General features: G+C 46.4%; 1 protein-coding gene across 1 annotated transcript in view; it reads right to left on the bottom strand.

The window, feature by feature from the left end:
- Window positions 1-22126, bottom strand: part of zfhx4 (zinc finger homeobox 4) — a gene marked incomplete at its 5' end in the record, with an annotated part of 44626 nt that extends 22500 nt beyond the window's left edge. Inside the window, 7 exon segments of the mRNA XM_084325813.1 lie at window positions 8309-8405; window positions 11627-11638; window positions 11640-11873; window positions 11875-12182; window positions 15695-15989; window positions 18551-18781; window positions 19580-22126. Of these exon segments, the coding sequence (XP_084181939.1) occupies window positions 8309-8405; window positions 11627-11638; window positions 11640-11873; window positions 11875-12182; window positions 15695-15989; window positions 18551-18781; window positions 19580-22126 (3724 nt within the window).
- Window positions 22127-22830: the final 704 nt, after the last annotated feature.

Consider the following 22830-nt stretch of genomic DNA (forward strand, 5'->3'; position numbering starts at 1 on the left):
CAACCTTTATTTCCCCACATTACACTTGGCTCAACGTTATTTTGGCCGCCACAGGTTCAGTTCCCGGCTTGGTCAGTCGTCCCTACGAATGTGATGTCCACGGGTGGGACGCCGGTGGGCGTATGAGTTCTAGTCGTTGCAAACAGCGACTCCTACTGGTCGGTTTGGGGCACCTGTTCAGCGGGGGAGGGGATCTGGGGGGAGATAGCGTGAACCTCTGCACATGTTACGCTCTCCCAGTGAAAACTCCTCGCTGTCAGGTGAAAAGAAGCGACTGGCGACTCTGCATGTAACGGAGGAAGCGTGTGCTAGTCTACACCAGACAGTAGGGGGCAGTGCAATGACCAGAGGGGAATTGACATAACAACAAAATTGGGGGATGGGAGAAGAAAAAGTGAAAAGGCAAAAAAAAAGTATAACACATTTGTGCTTGTTAAGGCTATATGTTGTGTGATTTTGAAAAATTACATTACTCTATGTCACAAAATAACAGCAAGCTATAACATTTCACAAAGGGTTATTCAGAGCCAATAAGCAGCGAGGAGGAGACCTCCGCCGTTCCCCATATAAGGTCGGCTACTTCCCTGCGCCACCTGCCGTGGCCCGGACACAGGGGGGAGGGGGGAGGCCATGTGCTGCTTAATGTCATTCCCCCCGCGCCCCCCCCCCCGCCCCACCCACCCACTTTGCCGTTTCAAAGTCTGGAATAAAAAAACATTTTAAATAAATAAATAAAATAAAAAAGAAAACGTCAAATCTCAATTCCCTTCAGAACTCCTCCATTGCAGCTACAAAGAGAGGCCATAAAAAGTGTCCTGAATATGCTTTTTGTTTGCATCTTCAAATGGTTCCCATGCCATAAAGATATTCTGTGTTTCCAAAGAGCCAGAATGGTAAGGTCGTCAACACTCAGCTCTTTTTGTGAGCGCGGCCAAGCTACCTCCAGCCCCAATGTGCTTTTTCACCTCAGCCAAAGCATAAAAGCTGAGGTGTTTTTCTCTTGTCAAAATAAAAGAAATGGATTCTCTCTCTCTCTCTCTCTCTCACGCTGTCTCCCTCCCTCCATCTCTCTCTCTCTCTCTCCTCTCCTCTCCTCTCTCTCTCTCTCTCTAATCTCTCTCTCTCTATCTATCTATCTATCTATCTATCTATCTATCTATCTACCTATCTATCATCTATCATCTCTATCTATCTATCTATCTATCTATCTATCTATCTATCTATCTATCTATCTATCTCTCGCTTGCTCTCTCTCTCTTGCTCCCTCTCTCTCTTGCTGTCTCTCTCTCTCTTTCTATCTGTCTCTCTCTCACTGTCTCTCTCTCTCTGTCTCTCTCTCCTCTCTCTCTCTCTCTCTCGCTGTCTCCCCCACCTTCCACTCTCACTCAACTTAGGGCTCTGTCCCTTGCTCTTACTTTCCCTCCTCCTCCCTCTCTCACTCCCCCTCCTTTTCTCCCTCCTCCTTTCTCTCCCCTCCTCCCCTTCTCCTCTCTCTCCTCCCTCCTACTCCAGTCTCTCCTCTCTCTCTTCCCCTCCCTCTCCTCTCCCTCTCCGCTCTCTCCTCCTCCCTCTCCTCTCTCCTCCTCTCTCCTCTCCCCCTCCTCTCCTCTCTCCTCCCTCCCTATCCCCTCCTCTCCCTCCCCCTCTCCTCCCTCTCCTCCCTCTCCCTCTCTCTCTCCTCCTCTCCTCTCTCTCTCCTCCTCCCCTCTCTCCCTCTCCTCTCCCTCCCTCTCTCTCTCCTCTCTCTCTCTCCTCTCTCTCTCTCTCTCTCCTCTCTCTCTTCTCTCTCTCCTCTCTCCTCTCTCTCTCTCTCTCTCCTCTCTCTCTCTCCCCCCCCTCTCTCTCTCTCCTCCTCTCTCTCTCTCCTCTCTCTCTCTCTCTCTCTCTCTCTCTCTCTCTCTCATCTCTCTCTCTCTATCCCCTGCTTTACTACCACATGTCCAAGGGTAAAATAGAGGGATTCCTGCCAAAGGCATTAAAATCAGCATCTGCAAAACAGCTTGGGTGAGTACTGGGGTGAGGTAGGCGGGGCATTAGGTAGAGGTGGATGGGTGAGGTAGGTGGGGGCATTGGGTAGAGGTGGATGGGTGAGGTAGGTAGGTGGGGGCATTGGGTAGAGGTGGATGGGTGAGGTAGGCAGGGGCATTAGTGTATGTGTGTCTATATTTGTGTGTCTATGTAAATGTGTGTGTGTGTCTATGTTTGTGTGTATGCATGTGGTGTGTCTAGGTGTGTGTGTCTACATGTGTATGTGTGTGTGTGTGTGTGTCTATGTGTATGTGTGTACGTGTGTGTGTGCACGTGTGTGTGTGTGTGTGTGTCTATGTGTGTGTGCACGTGTGTCTGTGTGTGTGGGGGGATATATTCCTCCCTCCCAATTCATCTTTCCTCGGCAGTGGAATGAGAAAGGATTACACTGGGGAATACATTCAGACAACTTTCAATGTCTCCTTATGTTCTGTGGTAATTGTGTTCCCTGGGTTTGTAGCTCGTCCTTTAATATCACATCTAATATAAATAGCTCTCTTGGTTTGATTTAAATGGCTGCCCAATGTTCAACGTAACCTATCTGGCTATTGCCTCGCACTAAATCAACTTTGAAACAGTGGCCAAAAGTGGCTCACCGCTATGCAATGCAGGCGCACCTCCACACACACGCACACACACACGCACACACACACACACACACACACACACACACACACACACACACACACACACACACACACACACACACACACACACACACACACACACACACACACACACACACACACACACACACACACACAAACACACACACACACACACACACACACACACACACACACACACACACACACACACACACACACACACACACACACACACACACACACACACACACACACCTATGCAAAAAAAAAAATCTTATGGCTGTGAAGAGATCCTCATTACTGTAATGCTGGTGATGGTGCAGGTTAAGACATGCGTGTGGTTTGTGAGGAGGGCAGACCGCGCTCGCCCACTTCCTGTCTTACTGGCAGTGTGTTGAACCAGTAGAGCGTTAAAATAAAATCCAAGCTTCAGTTTAACTTTATTTCAAGATTTATTATGTAAATTTTCTTTTTTTTTGGCCACATCATCTTCATTGTGCTGTGAAGGTAAAAATTAAAGCTCTTAATCCCACAGCCATCTTTTTTATGACTTTTTTTTCTCCTGTGTTTTATTATTATTATAAGATATATATTTATCATTTTATGTAGGCCTAGTTCTTTTCTTTCCTCATTCAAAATAGAATGAAGGGCACTTGTGATTTTCTTTTTAATTTAATTTTCTTTTCTAAATGGAATGTATTTTGTATGTGCCAATAATTTTATTGAAAGGGGAAAAACTAAGGGAACATAATACATCTCCTCTTCCATAAATAATAGTGGGAGTCTCCACGGTCTACATATTACACATCATCTTACTGGAAACAACACACCACTGGAGCTTTCCAGTTAGCCATGAGGCGCTATCAGTTTGCTACCTGGCTGCGAACCAGAGAAAATAAACATGTTTTTGGAGAAAGTCATTCAGAAGAGCATTTGAGAAGCTTTAGAGATTCAGTGAAATGAAAATCTTGCTTTTTAAATCTCGTTGCATTTGTGAAACAGAAGGTATGTTGACATAACGTCACCCCAAATGTTCGAACTGTTGTTGTGAAAATGATGATGAACGCCCTTTGATGTCTATCCCCCTGGATATCAACAAAAGCAAGCCATTTCAGATAACCAATCTGCTTCCTTTGAGATACTGCACAATATACACCGGTCACACTGATTGGCCCATCAGTTGTCAGTAGTTGTACAGTATAGCCACTAGCTAGCCCACAAACAAATAATTAAACTAGTCTGCTACAATTTAGTTACTTTAGTGGTTCAAAAAAAATCCACAGCAACTGTGACAATGTATTAATCACCTGCGAGCACAGGTTAGCCAATGTTAATCTCCCATAGCAACCAATCATACTGGGCTCATGAATTTGTTTACATTTGAATGCTTCATGTATTATGACACTAACTTGATATCTCCTTTCAATGAACAGAAGGCCACGCCCACTCAACACACTGAGAGCTGGCTGTGCTCAGAGAGGGTGCACTAAAACAATTATAACAAATCAAATTATACATCTGAAGCTGAGAAAATTATACTCCTGACATTAACATTCCACAATAAGCAATTTATGGCTGAATTAAAACATAATTTGTACTGGATCTTTAAGGTCATGGTGATACAAACCCAAGGAGAGGGGAATAACTAGCTAAAAGGTAGAAAATGTAAGATACTACTGTATGCAACCAGGCAAGTTAAACATATATGGCTCATCCTATTTTTATATTCAGAGTTCATTATATTGTTTACACTGTAAATTTTTTCCCTCATAATTTTATATTCAGATCTAATTGTATTGCCTATATGTATGTCTTTCTCCTATTACCCTACCCATACCTGTACCTCCCCTCCTCCCTCCCCCATGCCACTATGATGCCCACATTTCTCCAAGGGGAGCAATAAAGGAATATCGCATATTATCTTATCTGATCTTAAAGCCTACATGCCAGCGCGCCCACCGGTGTACTACCAGTCACGTTGTACATCTTGTTAAGGTCAACTAATGACCATCTTAAATAACCAACCGAATGACATCTCAGCTCATCCAATTAGGCATGACAGTTATCTTACATCTAGATTAGATGTGTATAGATTACATCTGAATGTCATTCCTATAGGTTACCACAGGTTACTGTGGAGCTCTGGCACTGTGTTGCACAGGGGGGTGACCCGGACATCAGACCCGTACATCAGACCCGGACATCAGACCCGGACATCAGACCCGTACATCAGACCCGGACATCAGACCCGTACATCAGACCCGGACATCAGACCCGTACATCAGACCCGTACATCAGACCCGTACATCAGACCCGTACATCAGACCCGTACATCAGACCCGTACATCAGACCCGTACATCAGACCCGTACATCAGACCCGTACATCAGACCCGGGCGCTTCGGCCTTTTTTCGAGGCCACGCCCACACGCCCCCCCACCACTGAGGAAAACACAAACACTGTTCCTATTGGTCGCTGTATTTGTATTTGGCCTCGCTGGTCTTCGGCATGACTTATATATCATGTTACGTATATAACAAACCCTCATCTGTATACAGTTAACTTTTTTCTCATATTTTTATATTCATATCTAATTGTATTGCCTATATTTGTGTCTTTCTACTATTACCCTGCCCATACCAGTACTTCCCCTCCCCCCTCCACCATGCTGCTATGAAGCCCCGAATTTGGGGATCAATAAAGGAATATCTCTCATCTTATCTTATTGTTGTAGTTTATGAACAAACACCATCCAAGCCCCGTTTATTCCCAGAGTTATTTTCAACTAAATTCACTACATTGTTGTACCATAGTTGGCACGTTAACATTAGCAGTGATATTCTGGTCTAGCGTATAGGAAGCGCAGGACGGAAGCTGGAAGGAGACGCCCGGCCAGCTGGAACAACCTACCAAATGAGGCGGGAAACAAACTCCGTCGTCCGTGTTTATACTTTTAGCGTGAACACTTCCTCGAGGTGTAAATGAGCGGTTAAGTAATTACCTTGCGTTCACGTTCAACTACTGGGCTAAGATTATTCAGTTCATCTCCAGCGAGACACATTTCCCACATGGGCCGTGTGTCCGGAGCACGTTACATATGGAGAGGTGTATGGACCTATTATTATTATATATATAAAATTATTATATATTACTATGGAACACGTTCGCATGCACAACGGACCCAATGGAGCTTCCCCTGTACGAGGGAAGCAACAGTTGTGATTGGAGGATCAAGAAAAGAGGGCGGGGCTTGAGATATGTTATTATTATTTATTTGTGTGTTTGAAGAAGAAAACGTTTTCAAAGCCTATGTGGGCTAGAGTCTCTATGTGGCGCATGACATGAATAATGTAATAAATTATATATACATATTAAATAAAAAATTTAAACGCACATCAAATCATCATGAGCCTTGAAACGTTTCTGCCATTGGCATTGCTAGGTCTTTCACACACACACACACGCACACGCACACGCACACACACACACACACACACACACACACACACTAGGGCTGACCTTCAAAGCTTTTTTTGGCAATCGAAGCTTCGGGGCCGAGCTTCGATTTTAATTCGAAGCTTCGAAAAATGGACTCTATAAATAAAGTGGATTGGATTAATTAATTAAGTAGCCCCTTTCGACAAGGTTTCACTCGGCTGCGCTGCCTGGGTGCAGTGGGGCTGCTCTCACAGCCAACGACATGACATTACATAATTATGTTGCAACCTTCGTCGATCAAGCAAACAATTATATATATTTAATTTATAATTTATAATTATATCAGACAATGCACCTACAAAAGCAGATGATTACAATTAAAATTAGCCAACTTGGTAACACATTAGTCATAGCAGCATAGGCATAGCCTTATTAATGTTTTGTGTGGCGTCGCCGTCGTGTACAACGATACTTACGTTTTTTAGGTGATTTGACAAAGTAGTTTTTCTTTTTCTTTTTCTTCTGGCATATTCTGGCACTCTGCTTTTTGGGCATTGTCTTTGCATATTTTAAAGTGTAACCACACGTCTGATGACTTCTTTCGTCGACATGTCTGCTGCACATGTCCTTGTTGTTTTCAACACAGATAATCTCCACATGCTTGTTGTAGAGAGGTGGAGTCGAGGCGCCGCTTACTTTTGTTTCATTGGAATGGAGGCGCAAGATTTTTTGAGGCAAAAAAATAATAATCTTTTATTTTTATTTTTATACTTCGATTTTTTTTTTTAATGTTCGAAGCTCGTGCCATCGAACGAAGCTTTGAAGTATTTAAGACAGCCCTAACACACACACACACACACACACACACACACACACACACACACACACACACACACACCACACACACACACACACACACACACCTGCTCCTGGAAGGCTACTGAGTGTCTATTGGGTATACTGTACTACCTTTCAAGTAATCCTTTAGTCTAACAGGTGTAATATTCCGGATTTACTTCAGTTACTCAAGTTTAACCCTTAAACCTCCTTTCCTCACATGGCTCTAAACCCGAGGGGTGTTATCTGCTAGTCGTGGAGCTACAGGAATTAAAACAAACCAGAATGGAATTAAAATACTAATTGAAAGTGGTGAGCAGTTTTGGGGCCGTTGCTCCAGAAAACACTGAATTTGTTACTCATCTTAACAGTAACAAATTAAATTGTATTATATATACAGTATATATATTTTTTTTTAATTGATTTTTTTTTATTTGAATTATAAAAATTAAAAAAAGGATTATTAATAATTTTATTAGGCATGCACAAGTAAATACAGAAGTATAGAATTGCACATATTTCCCATTTATGTTAAGAATATCCCCAGGGGCCTCGACTGAAACATTGTCTCTGTATAGAAAACAACAACACTACTAGTAATTATAATGTGTATGAATATTTCAAATAAATAAACCATAACAAGTGATTATGAATAACTAGATACAAGTGAGAAATGTACCCAATAACATTAAAGAAAAAATAACAGAGAAGACAGCAAACAGGAAGGGGAGGGTTAGTCAGGGGGAAGGTTTGTAAGAAGCTAAAGTAGTTTATGAAAACATTTCCATTTGTGAACATATTTAGCAGAGCGGCCTTTCAATAAACATGTCATCCTCTCTAAGTTAAGACAAGACATCACATCCCTAAGAGACAGGGAAACAGATGGGAGCCTCGGGAGATGTCCATGGGAATAAAACATGGCGTCTAGCCAGGAGAGAGAGGCTAATATGTCCGACTGTGAAACATTTATTTGGGGGGAGTTTCACCAGAGACCCCAAATATCGCTACAGAGGGGCCCATCTTTATATTGATCACCAGAACATTCGTCAAGATCATAAAACAATCCCTCCAGAATCATCTGGAGTCTAGTCTAGTCATCGTCTGGGACCAGGAGGCGGAGGGTCCAGGTCGACGGGGCGCACCTCTCTTTTGTTGAAGGCAAAAGTTAGTGACCCGGTCTTATAGATAGACTATGGATTATTATTTCTTTAAAGGGGGCTTAGGGTCAATCAGGGGGGCTACGACCCCCCCAGCCCCCCTCATAATTCACACTATGCGAAGGTCTGTTGCACGGACTTTGCTCCGTGGTCTTCGTGGGAAGAGAGAGTGCAACGCTCAGCAGTCATTCCTATCCTCACAGTCTCTCTCCTCATTCTCTCTCTCCTCTGGACTCTAACCCCTGGCAGCGTGACAGCGAGAAGGAGCCGGGGGAGAGGGGGAGGGGTGGGGGCAAACAAGCAGCAGGCCGGGGAGAGTTTCAATAGCTCTACTGCACTGAGAGAGAGAGAGAGGGAATACGTATTTAAATCCACAACGATACGTAGGGTAATATAACACTGTGTAAAGTATGCAATTCAAGAGATTTGTCTGTTTAGTTTTATGGTTATTGAAATCGGTACAGTAAAACCTTACATTACTTACTTACAGGACAAAGTAATGTGTTATAAAGAATTACCCCCCCCCCCCAAACACTGGTGCTGAGTAATATATAAGTACATGTGGTGCTGATGTGTAATATATAAGTACATGTGGTGCCGAGTAATATATAATTACATGTGGTGCTGATGTATAATATATAAGTATATGTGGTGCTGATGAGTAATATATAAGTACATGTGGTGCTGATGTGTAATATATAAGTACATGTGGTGCTGATGTGTAATATATAAGTACATGTGGTGCTGATGTGTAATATATAAGTACATATGGTACTGATGTGTAATATATAAGTACATGTGGTGCTGATGAGTAATATATAAGTACATATGGTGCTGATGTGTAATATATAAGTACATATGGTGCTGATGAGTAATATATAAGTACATGTGGTGCTGATGTGTAATATATAACTACATATGGTGCTGATGTGTAATATATAAGTACATGTGGTGCTGATGTGTAATATATAAGTACATGTGGTGCTGATGTGTAATATATAAGTACATGTGGTGCTGATGTGTAATATATAAGTACATGTGATGCTGATGTGTAATATATAAGTACATATGGTGCTGATGAGTAATATATAAGTACATGTGGTGCTGATGTGTAATATATAAGTACATGTGGTGCTGATGTGTAATATATAAGTACATATGGTGCTGATGAGTAATATATAAGTACATGTGGTGCTGATGTATAAGTACATGTGGTGCTGATGTGTAATATATAAGTACATGTGGTGCTGATGTGTAATATATAAGTACATGTGGTGCTGATGAGTAATATATAAGTACATATGGTGCTGATGTGTAATATATAAGTACATGTGGTGCTGATGAGTAATATATAAGTACATGTGGTGCTGATGAGTAATATATAAGTACATGTGGTGCTGATGTGTAATATATAAGTACATGTGGTGCTGATGAGTAATATATAAGTACATGTGGTGCTGATGAGTAATATATAAGTACATGTGGTGCTGATGAGTAATATATAAGTACATGTGGTGCTGATGAGTAATATATAAGTAACATATGGTGCTGATGAGTAATATATAAGTACATGTGGTGCTGATGAGTAATATATAAGTACATGTGGTGCTGATGTGTAATATATAAGTACGTGGTGCTGATGTGTAATATATAAGTACATGTGGTACTGATGTGTAAATATATAAGTACATGTGGTGCTGATGAGTAATATATAGGTACATATGGTGCTGATGAGTAATATATAAGTACATGTGGTGCTGATGTGTAATATATAACTACATATGGTGCTGATGTGTAATATATAAGTACATGTGGTGCTGATGTGTAATATATAAGTACATGTGGTGCTGATGAGTAATATATAAGTACATGTGGTGCTCAAAATGTGGAATACTAATTGGCAGGATTAGCTATATATACCAAGTGCTCATTTGTGTATTTTTACCCAATTTTTATTTTTAAGTCAGAGGGTTGTACTCATTATATAATATATAATGTGGTGATATGCAATATAAGCTTAGACACATGTATTGCAAAATATGATGTAGTATAATAAATATGACATTCATATTGCTTCCTATGTGACGTGATTGTGTCTATGTGATGCTGTTCGAGGCTCCTAACTACATGATATAATTAAGACTTTGCCACTGTCCTGATGAAGGCTGAATAGCCGAAACGTTGACGACAATAAAAGCAGAGAAAAAGTGAGTGCGGGAATTGTAAATTTTTTCATCTGATGATAATTAAGACTTTAACCTTGATCAGACCATAATCACCTCTATGCCCAACAGGATTCAAAAAGGGCACGGAAGATAAAAAATAAAAAAGCAGGTATTTCACGCAGAGAACTTTACGAATGAAAGATTCTTTCATTCGAACCTTGAACACACGGCGCTTGCAGGTGACGTGTCTCTAACGAACCTCCTCAGCCCACAGTCTACTGTCTCTGTCCTGCACACCACGTGGTCCTGGTGGTCAGCCACAGTTGGGTGATATTATTATTGAAGGGGAATACTACGCACGTTAGGAGATCATGGCATTCCTGAGGTTTAGAACAATTCAATAAGTATTTGTGAAAATGAAAACCACGCCCAGAGGGCCAGACCAGAGAGAGCCTCTGATCCATGATGTCATCCAGACCAGAGAGAGCCCAGCCTCTGATCCATGACGTCATCCAGACCAGAGAGAGCCAGCCTCTGATCCATGATGTCATCCAGACCAGAGAGAGCCCAGCCTCTGATCCATGATGTCATCCAGACCAGAGAGAGCCCAGCCTCTGATCCATGACGTCATCCAGACCAGAGAGAGTCCAGCCGCTGATCCATGATGTCATCCAGACCAGAGAGAGCCCAGCCTCTGATCCATGATGTCATCCAGACCAGAGAGAGCCCAGCCTCTGATCCATGATGTCATCCAGACCAGAGAGAGCCCAGCCTCTGATCCATGATGTCATCCAGACCAGAGAGAGCCCAGCCTCTGATCCATGATGTCATCCAGACCAGAGAGAGCCCAGCCTCTGATCCATGATGTCATCCAGACCACAGAGAGCCCAGCCTCTGATCCATGATGTCATCCAGACCAGAGAGAGCCCAGCCTCTGATCCATGATGTCATCCAGACCAGAGAGAGCCCAGCCTCTGATCCATGATGTCATCCAGACCAGAGAGAGCCCAGCCTCTGATCCATGATGTCATCCAGACCAGAGAGAGCCCAGCCTCTGATCCATGACGTCATCCAGACCTAATAGGTCTTTACTACGATACACTCAAGACTGACGAACAATCTTACTGACCCTTAGCTGCCAGAGTTGTACCCTTCCTTTATGCTGACTTGTTGTACAGAACTTGTAAGTCGGCTAAATGACTAAATGTAAATGCAGTCGTCTCGTCACGTGGTCCTGCGAGTGCCAGATACCTTTTATTTACCTATGCTCATGGAAGCCCATTCAACACCGATTGGTCCAACAGCAATGACAAGCTACGACGTGCGTGACGTGTGTGTGTGTGTGGGGGGGGGGGGGGGGGGGGGGGGGGGTTGGGGTGTGTGGCCTGCTCACCTTGTAGAGTCGGTATGGCGGCCTCGTGCCTCTGGTTGGTGGCGTGCAGACGCAGCTTATCCACGCTGTTGCTGCTGTAGTAGTCGCAGGCGTTGCACTTGAGGTGCACGGGGTTGCCGATGGCCACGCACTTGAGCCTCCACTGGTTGGCCTTGCCGCCCTCCTTGATGTGCGCCACCAGCTGGTGCTTCTGCATGTGCTTGTCCGTCTTGCAGTGCAGCTGGAAGTTGGCCTTGAGCTGCGTGTTTGTAGCTGCACAGCTTGCACTGGTAGACGTCGCCCGCCACGCAGCGCCACTCGTCCTCGGGCAGGGCGCGCTCCGCCACCACGTGGGCGTTCAGCGCCTCCAGGCTGTCCGCGGAGTAGCAGTTGCACACGGCGCACTGGTAGAGGCGCAGCGACGGGTCGCTGATGGGCGGCGACAAGGAGGACAGCTGGGAGGGGTCCGAGCCGGACATGCCCCCCCCCATCCCGCCCGCCGACGACAGCAGGGACAGGTCGTCGGCCATCAGCTGACCGCTGGCCAGGCGCAGCTCCGCCGATAGATCGTTACTCACTACAGAGGGGGAGAGAGAGAGAGAGAGGATGGAACACGTTAGAGAGCAAGAGAGAGAGAGGGGGGGGAGTGATACAGGGCAGTAACAGGAAGGCATTTAAATGAAAAGGTGTTGAGAGGGATTACACACATGGAAGGAGAGATAGATAATATGTGTCTGAGGAGAGAGACAGGGACAGAGACAGAGAAAGACAGAGAGACAGAGAGACAGAGAAAGGGAGAGAGACAGAGAGACACAAAGAGAGAGAGAGAGAGATGAGAGAGAGAGAGAGAGAGAGAGAGAAGAGTAGAGAGAGAGAAGAGAGAGAGAGAGAGAGAGAGGGTGGGGGAGAGAGAGAGAGCAGCAGGCTACAGCCGCAGCAGGTGAGAGTCAGCACATAAAAACAATGGGAGACAGAGAGAGACAGAGAGAAAAAGACAGAGAGACAGAGAGAGAGAAAGAGAGAGACAAAGCAGGAATAGAACTGAAAGGCAGGCGAGCAGGGGGAGGGATGAGGGCAAAGAAGAAAGAAAGAAAGAAAGAAGAAGAAAGAAAGTAAGAAAGAAAGAAAGAAAGAAAGAAAGAAAGAAGAAGAAAGAAGAAAGGGCTTTTTTTATTAAATGAAATTAAGCTGGGAGCGGAGAGCGAGGCCGCTCTCTCTCTCTCTCTCTCTCTCTCTCTCTCTCTCTCTCTCTCTCTCTCTCTCTCTCTCACAAAAGGATTTGATAAAATAAAGCCTTTGCAGAGGACCAGGGCTCCAACAAAGCCTTGCCTATAAAAAAAACCCTAATAGGATTGAATCAGGATCAATTACAATCATCCTTTTGGACTTGCTAACTCGCTCATCAGATAGCTTTAATTACCAGCCAAAGCGCCGGTGGGCCAGGCAAGTACGAGAGCTACGGGCTTTTTTCTCTCACGCACACGGAGAGAGCGACTTGAAAAGTTGATCGATGCGATACACGTGTTCTCTCTCTTTCTTCTACGCAACCCCCCCTCCCCCCTCCCCCCCTCCAAGCCCTGGAACAAATACAGGTCTTCCATTCATGTAATTGTAATTTACTCGTTCGTTTGATCCCTTCCCTTCCTTCTCTCTCCCCCTTCCTCTCTCTCTCTGTGCGCATGTATGAAGAACTCAATGTGTCTCTTTTTTATTTATTAATTCATTTGTTTCAGATAATGTTGACATAGTGTCTGATCGGAGCACGGAGAATTTAGCAATTACACGCTGTCTCTCCCGTCTCTCTTGTTTTATTTTTTTTAGTTGGGGCGCAAATCTGCCAATTAGTGGAACTCTAACGAGGAGCCTATATGTGTGTGTACATGTGTGTGTTGTGTACATGTGTGTGTGTGTGTGTGTGTGTGTGTGTGTGTACGTGTGTGTGTGTGTGTCTGTGTGTGTTAACGAGCAAGAGATCAAAACAAACTAGATGTTTTGCACAAATGTATCATATATTTATTTGAAAACAATGTGGGAAAAACTGCACGTGTGAATGCTGTGTTTATTAGAGGTACAGCGATTCATAATCCATTCTCGATTCAATACGTGCACATATTTGATTCTAGATCGCTGCTTTGAGTTGCTTTTCCCGTTCGACTGAGGTAGACACTTTAATAGGCCTCAAAGAAAAATAATATCACACTGATTCAAATGGAAACCTTGACTCAATGTAAACCTTGAGTAAGATTTATTTTCCAGTGTAGTCCACTCGATATGAAACATACATGCGATCATTTGAACAGAAACATGTTACTGGCGGTGTTCTGCAATAAGACAGCGAGGCAAAAAAACGTATAATAATGTGAATTGATTTATTTTCTAAAGCCCCTAGCATTAATACATACAGCATAATACCCCAGGAACCTCCAGCTAGCTAGCTGCTAGCTAGCCCTCCATACAGCTGTGTTCACTATGGGGAACGGTGTGCTAACAGAATAATTCACCCGCAGTACATCTGCTAGCTGGGCTGTGACCTCCGTGCTCGCTGAGGGAGCGGGTCTCTAACACCGCAGGGTCATTGTTAAATCTCTCTCACTCCTGCGGGAATCCGCTCCCTGCTGTTAGCGTGTGTGTGTGTGTGTGTGTGTGTGTGTGTGTGTGTGTGTGTGTGTGTGTGTGTGTGTGTGTGTGTGTGTGTGTTGTCTCCAGGGGCGAGGGAAGGTAGGAGTAGTGTGTGTATGGGAGTGGGGGTGGTGGTGCTGGTGGTGCTGGTGGTGCTGGTGGTTGGGGTGAGGAGGAGGAGGGGGGGGGATTAAGCTGACTTGAGAAAATTACGAATGAAAGATTAAGAATGATTCTCATGTGGTGTTTCTCATAATCATTTTTTAATCAGCGAGAGGGGTCACAGACACAAGACAATGACAGAGGAGCCATGTGAGCAGAGAGATAAGCTAAAGAGAGAGAGAGAGGGAGGGAGGGAGGGGGGGAGAAATAGAGAGAGAGAGGGGGGAGGGAAGAAGGGAGGGAGAGAAATAGAGAGAGAAAGAGGGGGTGGGAGAGAGAAAAGGTAAGAGGCAGAGGAATAGAAGCAGAAAGGTAGAGAGAGGAATAGTAGCAGAGGGAGAGGGAGAGAGGGAAGTGAGAGAAAAGGGCCAGGTAAAAGGAGTGATAGAAGAGAAGGAGGGAAGACTGGACAGGTGAGACCAGATACGAAAATAAAAGCAGCAGGGAGATCAGAGAGATGGGCTTTAACAGATAGAACTGAAAGATGAGCAAGGAAACAGCTAAACAAATGAGTAGACAACTACAAAACACATAGAATCAACAACAAAACACATAAAAACAACAAAACATGCAAAAACAACAACAAAAACAACACTAAAACACGTTTTGTTTTGTCTTTCTTGTTTTATTTTACATGCACTTTTTATATATACTATATGTTAATACTAGAGCTGTCCCTGACTAAGGATTTGGATGGTCGACTATGATTGGCCAAATAAAATATATATATATATAATATTTTAACTTTTTCCTTTAAATTTTAAAAATTTTTTATCATTCCATTTGGGCTGTGGGGGTGCTTAATGTCTGAAGGAGTCGACTGAAGGCTTCTTGTCCCCTGCAAAAGCATGCAATTGGTCCACTGATGGATACATCTTGATATTTGTCTAGTCTAGTGTGTTCATTAGATGGGTGAAATCCTCTTTCAGTGCGTCTGTGCCTGTTTTCGTAGGCAGTTAGCCTCTGGTATGCATGCCATTAGCGTTAGCCACGCTTCTAGGCCTCTTTTCTTTTGGAAAGAATGATACAAATATTTTTTATAAATATTTTTCTTTATTTAATTTTTTTATATTCAACTAAGAGGTTGGCCAGTCGACTACGGCTCCTTTCGACCGATTATTCGACTAAACGACTAATAGGGGTCAGCCCTAGTTAATACATATTATTATTATGAAAAAAATATTATTATTATGTTATGACCAAAGACACTAAATTTGATTAAAACAACCAACTAAGCAAAAACAGATACAACTAAAATCCAATAAATCCACAACCAAACCAAACCAAACCAAAACCCCGAACACTCACCCAGGCTGGATCCCAGCGCAGCGGCGGTCCCGGGGTCGAGCTGGAACGGGTTGATCATCATCTGGGCCTCTGGGCCGCCGGCGCCGAGCGGGTTCTCCAGCTTGACGCCCGCCAGGCCCATGTTCTGCGCCAGGTAGTACTGGTACAGCTCGGCCTCGGCCGGCGCCAGGCCCAGGTGCAGACTGTGCTGGATCTGCTTCATGTTCTGCTGCAGCAGCATCATGTTGTGCATGTGCTTCTCGCTGGTCATGTGGATCCGCAGGTTCCTCGCCACGTTGGTCTCGTAGTCGCACACCTGCGGGCGGGAAGGGAGGGAGAGGGCTTTTCACGGTGGCCATTTTGACACGGTAAACGGTAAGTGGACTGTATTTATATCACCCTCTTCTCAGTCCTCAGAATAAACTGAGTAGCGTAGATATTTGGCAAGAGGGTTGTGTTTCTTCATTGAGTGTTTATCCTTATTATTAGGGCACAAGTATTTTTTTTTTTTTTTATCTACTTTTTTCTCCCATTTTCTATTTTTCTCCCATCCCAATTTCATATCGTCCAATTCTACCCTCCCCTGTCTCGAACACTGTTAGGCCATGCCTCCCACAAGCCGGCTGTAATGTGGACCAAGCCTTGCATCACGTGTCCCCTCTGGTACTCGAGGAAGCAGCCGTCGCATCTTTTCACCTGCACAGCGCGATCTCTCAGCGTCGGGGGTCTGCGTGGGAGGGACACGCCGCCCCCGTCGCTTCCTGATTCTGCTGCGCAGGCGCACCAACCGACCTGTAGGAGTCGCTGTCCACAACGTCCGATCCCCACCCATGAGCTTTCCCACCCCTAACACTGCCAATTGTGTTAGTATGAACGACCAGCCAAGCTGATAGCAATGCGGAGAGCTGGGCTCGAACCCAGCGTCTCCTGCATTGGTGGCGAGCGCCTTGCCCACTACACCACCTAGCCGCCCCAGTATATTGTGTTTTATTATAAAGATAAGATGAGATATTCCTTTATTGATCCCCTTGGGTAAATTTGGGCATCATAGCAGCATGGGCGAGGGAGGTACAGGTATGGGCAGGGTAATAGTAGAAAGACATAAATGTAGGCAATGCAATTATAATTAAGACAAAAATAAAAAAGATGAAAATAAACAGTAAACCAAACAGTGCTATCCAAAGCACTTTACAACTTATGCCTCACATTCACCTATTCACTCACACACAACCATGGCGGCAACGATGCAGGGTGCCAACCTGCTCATTGGGAGCGGTTAGGGGGTTAATTAAGTGTCTTGCTCAAGGACACTTTGACACGCTGCCCGGGAGGAGCAGGACTTGAACGGGGAACCTTCCGATTACCTCCTGAGCCACTATCCCCTCTGTGACCTGTCATCGCAGGGTAAACACAGGTGCGATTAATAACAACGTTGTTGTTTCGACGTGTCACAGCCATTGTCAGCGAGACGGCGTTCACAATACCAGGGGGGGAGGGGCCCGGCTGCCCGGCACGCCTAAATGGAATGGGACCGTAATTAATGTTATTAAATTACACCTGTGTTTACCTTGCGATGACATGTCAAAATGTCGTGCCGTGAAAAGAGCCTGTTCACTTGGGGACAAAGCCGTAGCTTCTTTTCATCGAGAGCGACTGCCTCCTCTGGTGTGTTTCTCGTGACCAAATGTAAAATGGCACAAACCGCAAAAAATAATGTGACACACACAGTGGCAGAAATAGACACCAGGGCTGTCGTGGCCGACATTACAATAAGCACATCAGTATGTTCTTACAAACTGGCTACATTAAACAAACAAATGAGCTGGGAAGGTGCCTGTGTTATCCATACACTGTATTATTGTTGTGTACTGGTGTCCAATACAGTAGTGTTATGGTATGCATGTGTGTGTACTAGGGCTGTCCCCGACTAAGGATTTGGATGGTCGACTATGATTGGCCAAAATGTGCCGTTAGTCGACTATTGGACGTAAAAAAAAAAAAAAAAAAAAGGTATAATAAAAAAAAATGATAAAAAATTACAATTTGTATCATTCCATTTGGGCTGTGGGGGGTGCTTAATGTCTGAAGGAGTCGACTGAAGGCTTCTTGTCCTCTGCAAAAGCATGCAATTGGTCCACTGATGGATACATCTTGATATTTGTCTAGTCTAGTGTGTTCATTAGATGGGTGAAATCCTCTTTCAGTGCCTCTGTGCCTGTTTTCATAGGCAGTTAGCCTCTGGTATGCGTGCCATTAGCGTTAGCCACACTTCTAGGCCTCTTTTCTTTTGGAAAGAATGATACAAAATTTTAATTAAAAATACAAATTTTTATTGATTTTTTTTTATATATTCGACTAAGAGGTTGGCCAGTCGACTACGGCTCATTTTGACCGACTAATCGACTAATAGGGGTCAGCCCTAGTGTGTACTAATTTTATTTTATTGTACTCTATTCCTTTTATTGTATCTATACCTTGTATTTTCTATACCTTGAGTTAAGTTAAGTTGACTTGAGTTGAGTTGAGTTAAGTTAACTTAAATTAAGTTAAGTTAAACCTTTATTAATCCCCTTGGGGAGATGTGTCCTCTGCATTGTACCCATCTATTTAAGAGCAGTGGACCAATTCCAGCTGTAATGCCAGTACCTCGGTCATGGGCCAATGGCAGGAAACCTAACATGCATGTATTTTGGTGTGGGAGGAAACCCACGCAAACACGGGGAGAACATTTTATTGTTATATTATGTCATTTAGCTTCATTCGTGCAGCATGGGCATATTAACTTATGTTAAATAATATCATCTTAATGCATAAACACAAAGATAATAGCTAATCGGACATCAAGATGTGTTCCCTCCTCTGGCATTTGGCGTTTACCTCACAGCGCCAGGTGGGCTTCTGTTTGGGCTTAGATGGCGAGGGGACACCACAGCCTCCCCCCAGGCTGGCACTGGGCACAGGGTTGACATGGTTGTGGTTGTGGTTGTGGTTGTGGTTAAACTGGACCTCTGTGCCACCGTTCTGAAGTGTCTGGACGTTGTTCAAGTGCTTGTCTGACTGCATGTGGATGCTCAGGTTGCCCTTGGTGGTGGTTGAGTAGTTACACACCTAGAGAGAGGAAAGGGGAGAATCGTAGCTCATTTGTCATTTAAGAAAATGTGTTATTGATTTTTTTTTAACTAAAGGCGCTCAGTGTTTCCCGTACGATGGACTTGTAGCAGCAGAGGTGAAGCAAAAAGCATGTCCTGCCAGGAGGTTTCATTACAGTACATATTTGAACACAGTAATAAGCAGGGGAAATAGCTTACATACTGTATGAGGTGTCTCAAGATTTGATAAAGTATCTTACATTTATGACATTTCTTTAAGGGAATCCAAATAATATCTTAATATCTCTTTGAGGGAATCTGTCAAAGCTGTCTTTGAGATTGACGGCTCACGGTGACCCTCGAGAGACGACCTATAGAATACTCTGGCGCATAGTAAGACCCGCCTCCAGGAAGAGGAGATAAATAATCTTTCTGACACTTTTACCGAAAGGAAACATATCAAGATGGATCTTCCAAATATTGTGTTTGCTCACAAATGATGTGCACAGCCGCCGGAAGTTAGCTTTGCTTAGAAGCGGCGGTCATGTTTCAGCTGCTAGGTGTACATAAAGGAAACACTGCGCAGCGGTCGTGTTTCAGCTGCTAGGTGTACATAAAGGAAACACTGGCTTTTAATTTCTCTTAAAAGATTAAAATAAAAAGTGGGACCTTTATTTTCCTGTAAACGTAATGTTTTCAAAAGTGTGAGGGGAGAGGCAGAGACAAAGAGGCAGCAGGAAGAAAGAGAAGGTAGTTTTGGAGAAAAAAGGAACAAAAGGAACAAGGAGCAGAGAAAAGATGGTGGAGGTGGACAGACCTCACAGCGGAAGGGCTTGTATCCACAGGTATAGCTCTCTCCTCTGGCCAGGCGAGGGTGAGGCTGTCCCGTGCGGCAGTACGAGCACGAGCCGCCAGACTCCGGGTGCTTCTCCTTCATGTGGGCGTCCAGCGTCTGCTGGTACTTGTAGTGCCAGTTGCACTTGGGGCACTTCAGTGTCTTGCAGGAGTTCCGCGAGTGCATCATGGTCATATGCCCGCCCAGGGATCGCGAGGACCCCAGGACCGTGTCACATTTCGGGCACTCCACACCGCTGCCCGGGGACCCTTCTCCTGGACCAGGAGTGCCAGGGGTCCCTGGGGTTCCGGGGGTGGCGGGGTTCCCCATGTGATGGTGCAGCGGCCCGGGGCTCCCGTCGTCTCTGCCGCGCATCATCATCATGTCCAGGGGGTGGGAGGAGGGAGAGGACCCGTCCCGGCCTCCCAGAGCTTCCATGGCCGAGTCGTTGCTGCTCTCGCGGTCTCTGGCCGCTGCTGCCAGGGCGGCCGACAGGAGGCGTGCCTTCTCCATGTCCAGCTCCTCACACACGGCAGAGGAGGAGGACGCTTTGTTGTCGCTGTTGAACTTCAGCACGCTGTTGGACAGGGGGGAAATGCTTTGGTTTAAGATAGGGAAATCTTTGCTACTGGTGCTGTTGGCCCGCATGGCGGTCATCGCCATCAGGTTCAAGGCCCGCTCCTCCTCCTCGTCCGCCTCCATCTCTGCTCCTCCTCCATTGGAGAAAGCGTCCTCGTCCTGCTCCGGACTATCTCCTCCCGCCGTACCGGGCTCCCGCTTGATCGACGGGTAGTGGCCCAGGTCCGGTCCGTTGGAATGCAAAGTGCGTGCGTTCCTCACGCGGCCCTCGCAGTCGCTCTCGGAGTCGCGGCCCTCCGCGTTGCCACCCACAGCGGCGGCGGCAGTAGTCGAACTCCCACCAGGGGTCCTGTGGGCGCCAGCCCCTCCCCCGAAGTTTGGGTTGCTCTCGGCCTTTGGCATCGGTTGAGTTCTGGGGATTTGGTCATTGGAGGAGCTGCTGGCGCTGCCCTTCAGGAAGGCAAAGCTCGCCTGGAGGGAATCTGTGTTCTCGCCACCACTGTGGAAAGCGTTCCACAAACCGCGGAGCCCAGGGTCTGGCCCTAGGAAGTTGGTGGGTGTGGAATAATGGGGTAGCACAGAGTTGGAGGATTTTTTTGGTTCCAGAAAGCTTATAAGAGGTTCTTTGTCCTTGCCGACGCCCTGGATGATGGCAGAGACGTGCTTGTTACTTAGAAGTTTCTGCTCCTGCTCATTCAGGGTCATCCGGTGGTCGTGGACGGCGTGCGTGACGAAGGAGCGACTGTAGCCAAACGACAGCTTGCACAGGAAACACATCAGCACGGGCTTCCGCCGCCCGTCGGCCACGCAGCCCTCGAACTTGGACAAGTCCACATTGCTGGGGACATCTTTGGACACACAGGAGTTTTTGGCTGCGCCATCCGCCGTCAGATAGTCTTTGTCGCTCTTGTGGCGGAGGTCGTAGACGCGGAAACTGTGCAACACGGGGCCGGCGCCCGCCAGCCCTCCAGCTGAGGTATTTGGGAAGGAGGGGTGGTCGGCCGCCAGGGGATTGCCCCCCAGGGACGAGGCGATGTGGAAGGTGTTGATGATCTGGGGGTAGAAGGACATGGGTGCAGCGGGCTGCTCCGGCCTCTCTCCCCCGGGGCTCAGGCCAATGTGGCCGCAGCCGGCCTGGGCGTTGGGGGGGAAGGTCTGGGGCGACAGCAGGCCCCTGAAGGGGAGAGCCCCTGGGAGCTCCCCCTGGGCGCCGCGCTGCTCTTTGGAGTCCTCCAGGATGAAGGCAGAGCCGTCGGGCTGGTAGACGATCTCGCCGCACAGGTTCTCCACGTCGCTCTCGTCCTCCATCTCCATCTCGCTGGTGAAGTCGCCCGCCTCCGTGGCACCGCCCTCGCGCTCCAGCTCGCCCTCGCTCTCCTCCCCCGCCATACCTTCCCCGTCCATCTCCTCCATCTCCTCCTCCTCCGCGCGGCCGCCCGCACTGGGCAGGCGCGCGTTGGGGCAGTGGTGCTCCATATATTTCTGTAAACTAGAGAAGGAGCTGGAACATTCGTTACAAGGGATCTCCTTCGCCGGTGCCACGGGAGACGCAGCGGGGGCAGAACAGTCTGAGCCCAGTGCCGCACCTCCTCCTCCTCCTCCTCCTGGTAAAGTCCCGGTAACACTCCCGTTGTTGCCGGTAGTAAAGCTTTCTCTCCGGCTCTGCTCGGACACAGGGCCGGTGGTTGCACTAACACTAACAGTGGTGGGGGTAGCAGTGGTCCTGAGCGGGCTCACGGCAGGCTCACCAAGGCCGCTCTCCAGCTCTCCGTCGCCCCCGACAGGCGTGGAGCGGTTGTTGTTGTTGTTGTTGTTGGGGCTGTTGCTGTTGGCGACGCTGGTCTCCATGGCGACGACAGAGTTGTCCTCGGTAGTGTCGTCGTCCGGCTTCTGGCCGCCATGTTCCTGCTGCCGTGACGACACCATGGGGGGAGAGTCACAGGTTGCCATGACCACCGCTACATAGGGATCTCATCTCATCCAGCCTAACAGGGACCTGACGGAAGAAGAGAGAGAGAGAAGAGAGAGAGAGAGAGTTAGTAAACACGCGTCGGACAACAAACATGTGGGTTGTATGATTACTCTAATTACAAACTTCCCATCCGCATGTAATCAACCTTCATACCTATTGTGCGTGTCGCACACAAACCTAGCCTAATTCCCACGCTATAACTTTAATACAATCAGATAACGCGGGGGCTATTGTCGTAGCCGGCGTGTCTGTTTGCAAATGCCTACCGTGGAGACTTTTAAGCAGAGCTTTGAGCAGAGAGCACCATGACAACTTTTGAAAAGAGGAGAAATCCAATATTAAGTGTCTGAAAAGCTCCCCGCGCGGGCCTTTGTCTTAGACCTGACAGACTCCGCTCCTCTGCCACCCCCGCGAGGAGATAAAAAAAGAGAAACTCATCCTCAGACAAAAGTTTCCCTAAGCCCCTCCCTGACCCCGAGAACCAGCCCTTGAACCGGAGGGACCGAGGGATGAAGAGGGCGCGGCTGATCCCCGTCTCTCTGGTAGCGGACGGACAGGAGGAATGGCTAAAGGGGAAAAGTGGATTGGTGCAGGGCGACTGCCGTTGCAGGGGACGGAGGAGTCTTTCATTAGTGGCTAAGTCAGCTTAGCCCAGTTCTCGCGCGTCAGGTGTTACTAATTA

This window comes from Notolepis coatsorum (assembly GCF_963971535.1).
Source record: "Notolepis coatsorum genome assembly, chromosome: 12".
NCBI lineage: Eukaryota > Metazoa > Chordata > Actinopteri > Aulopiformes > Paralepididae > Notolepis > Notolepis coatsorum.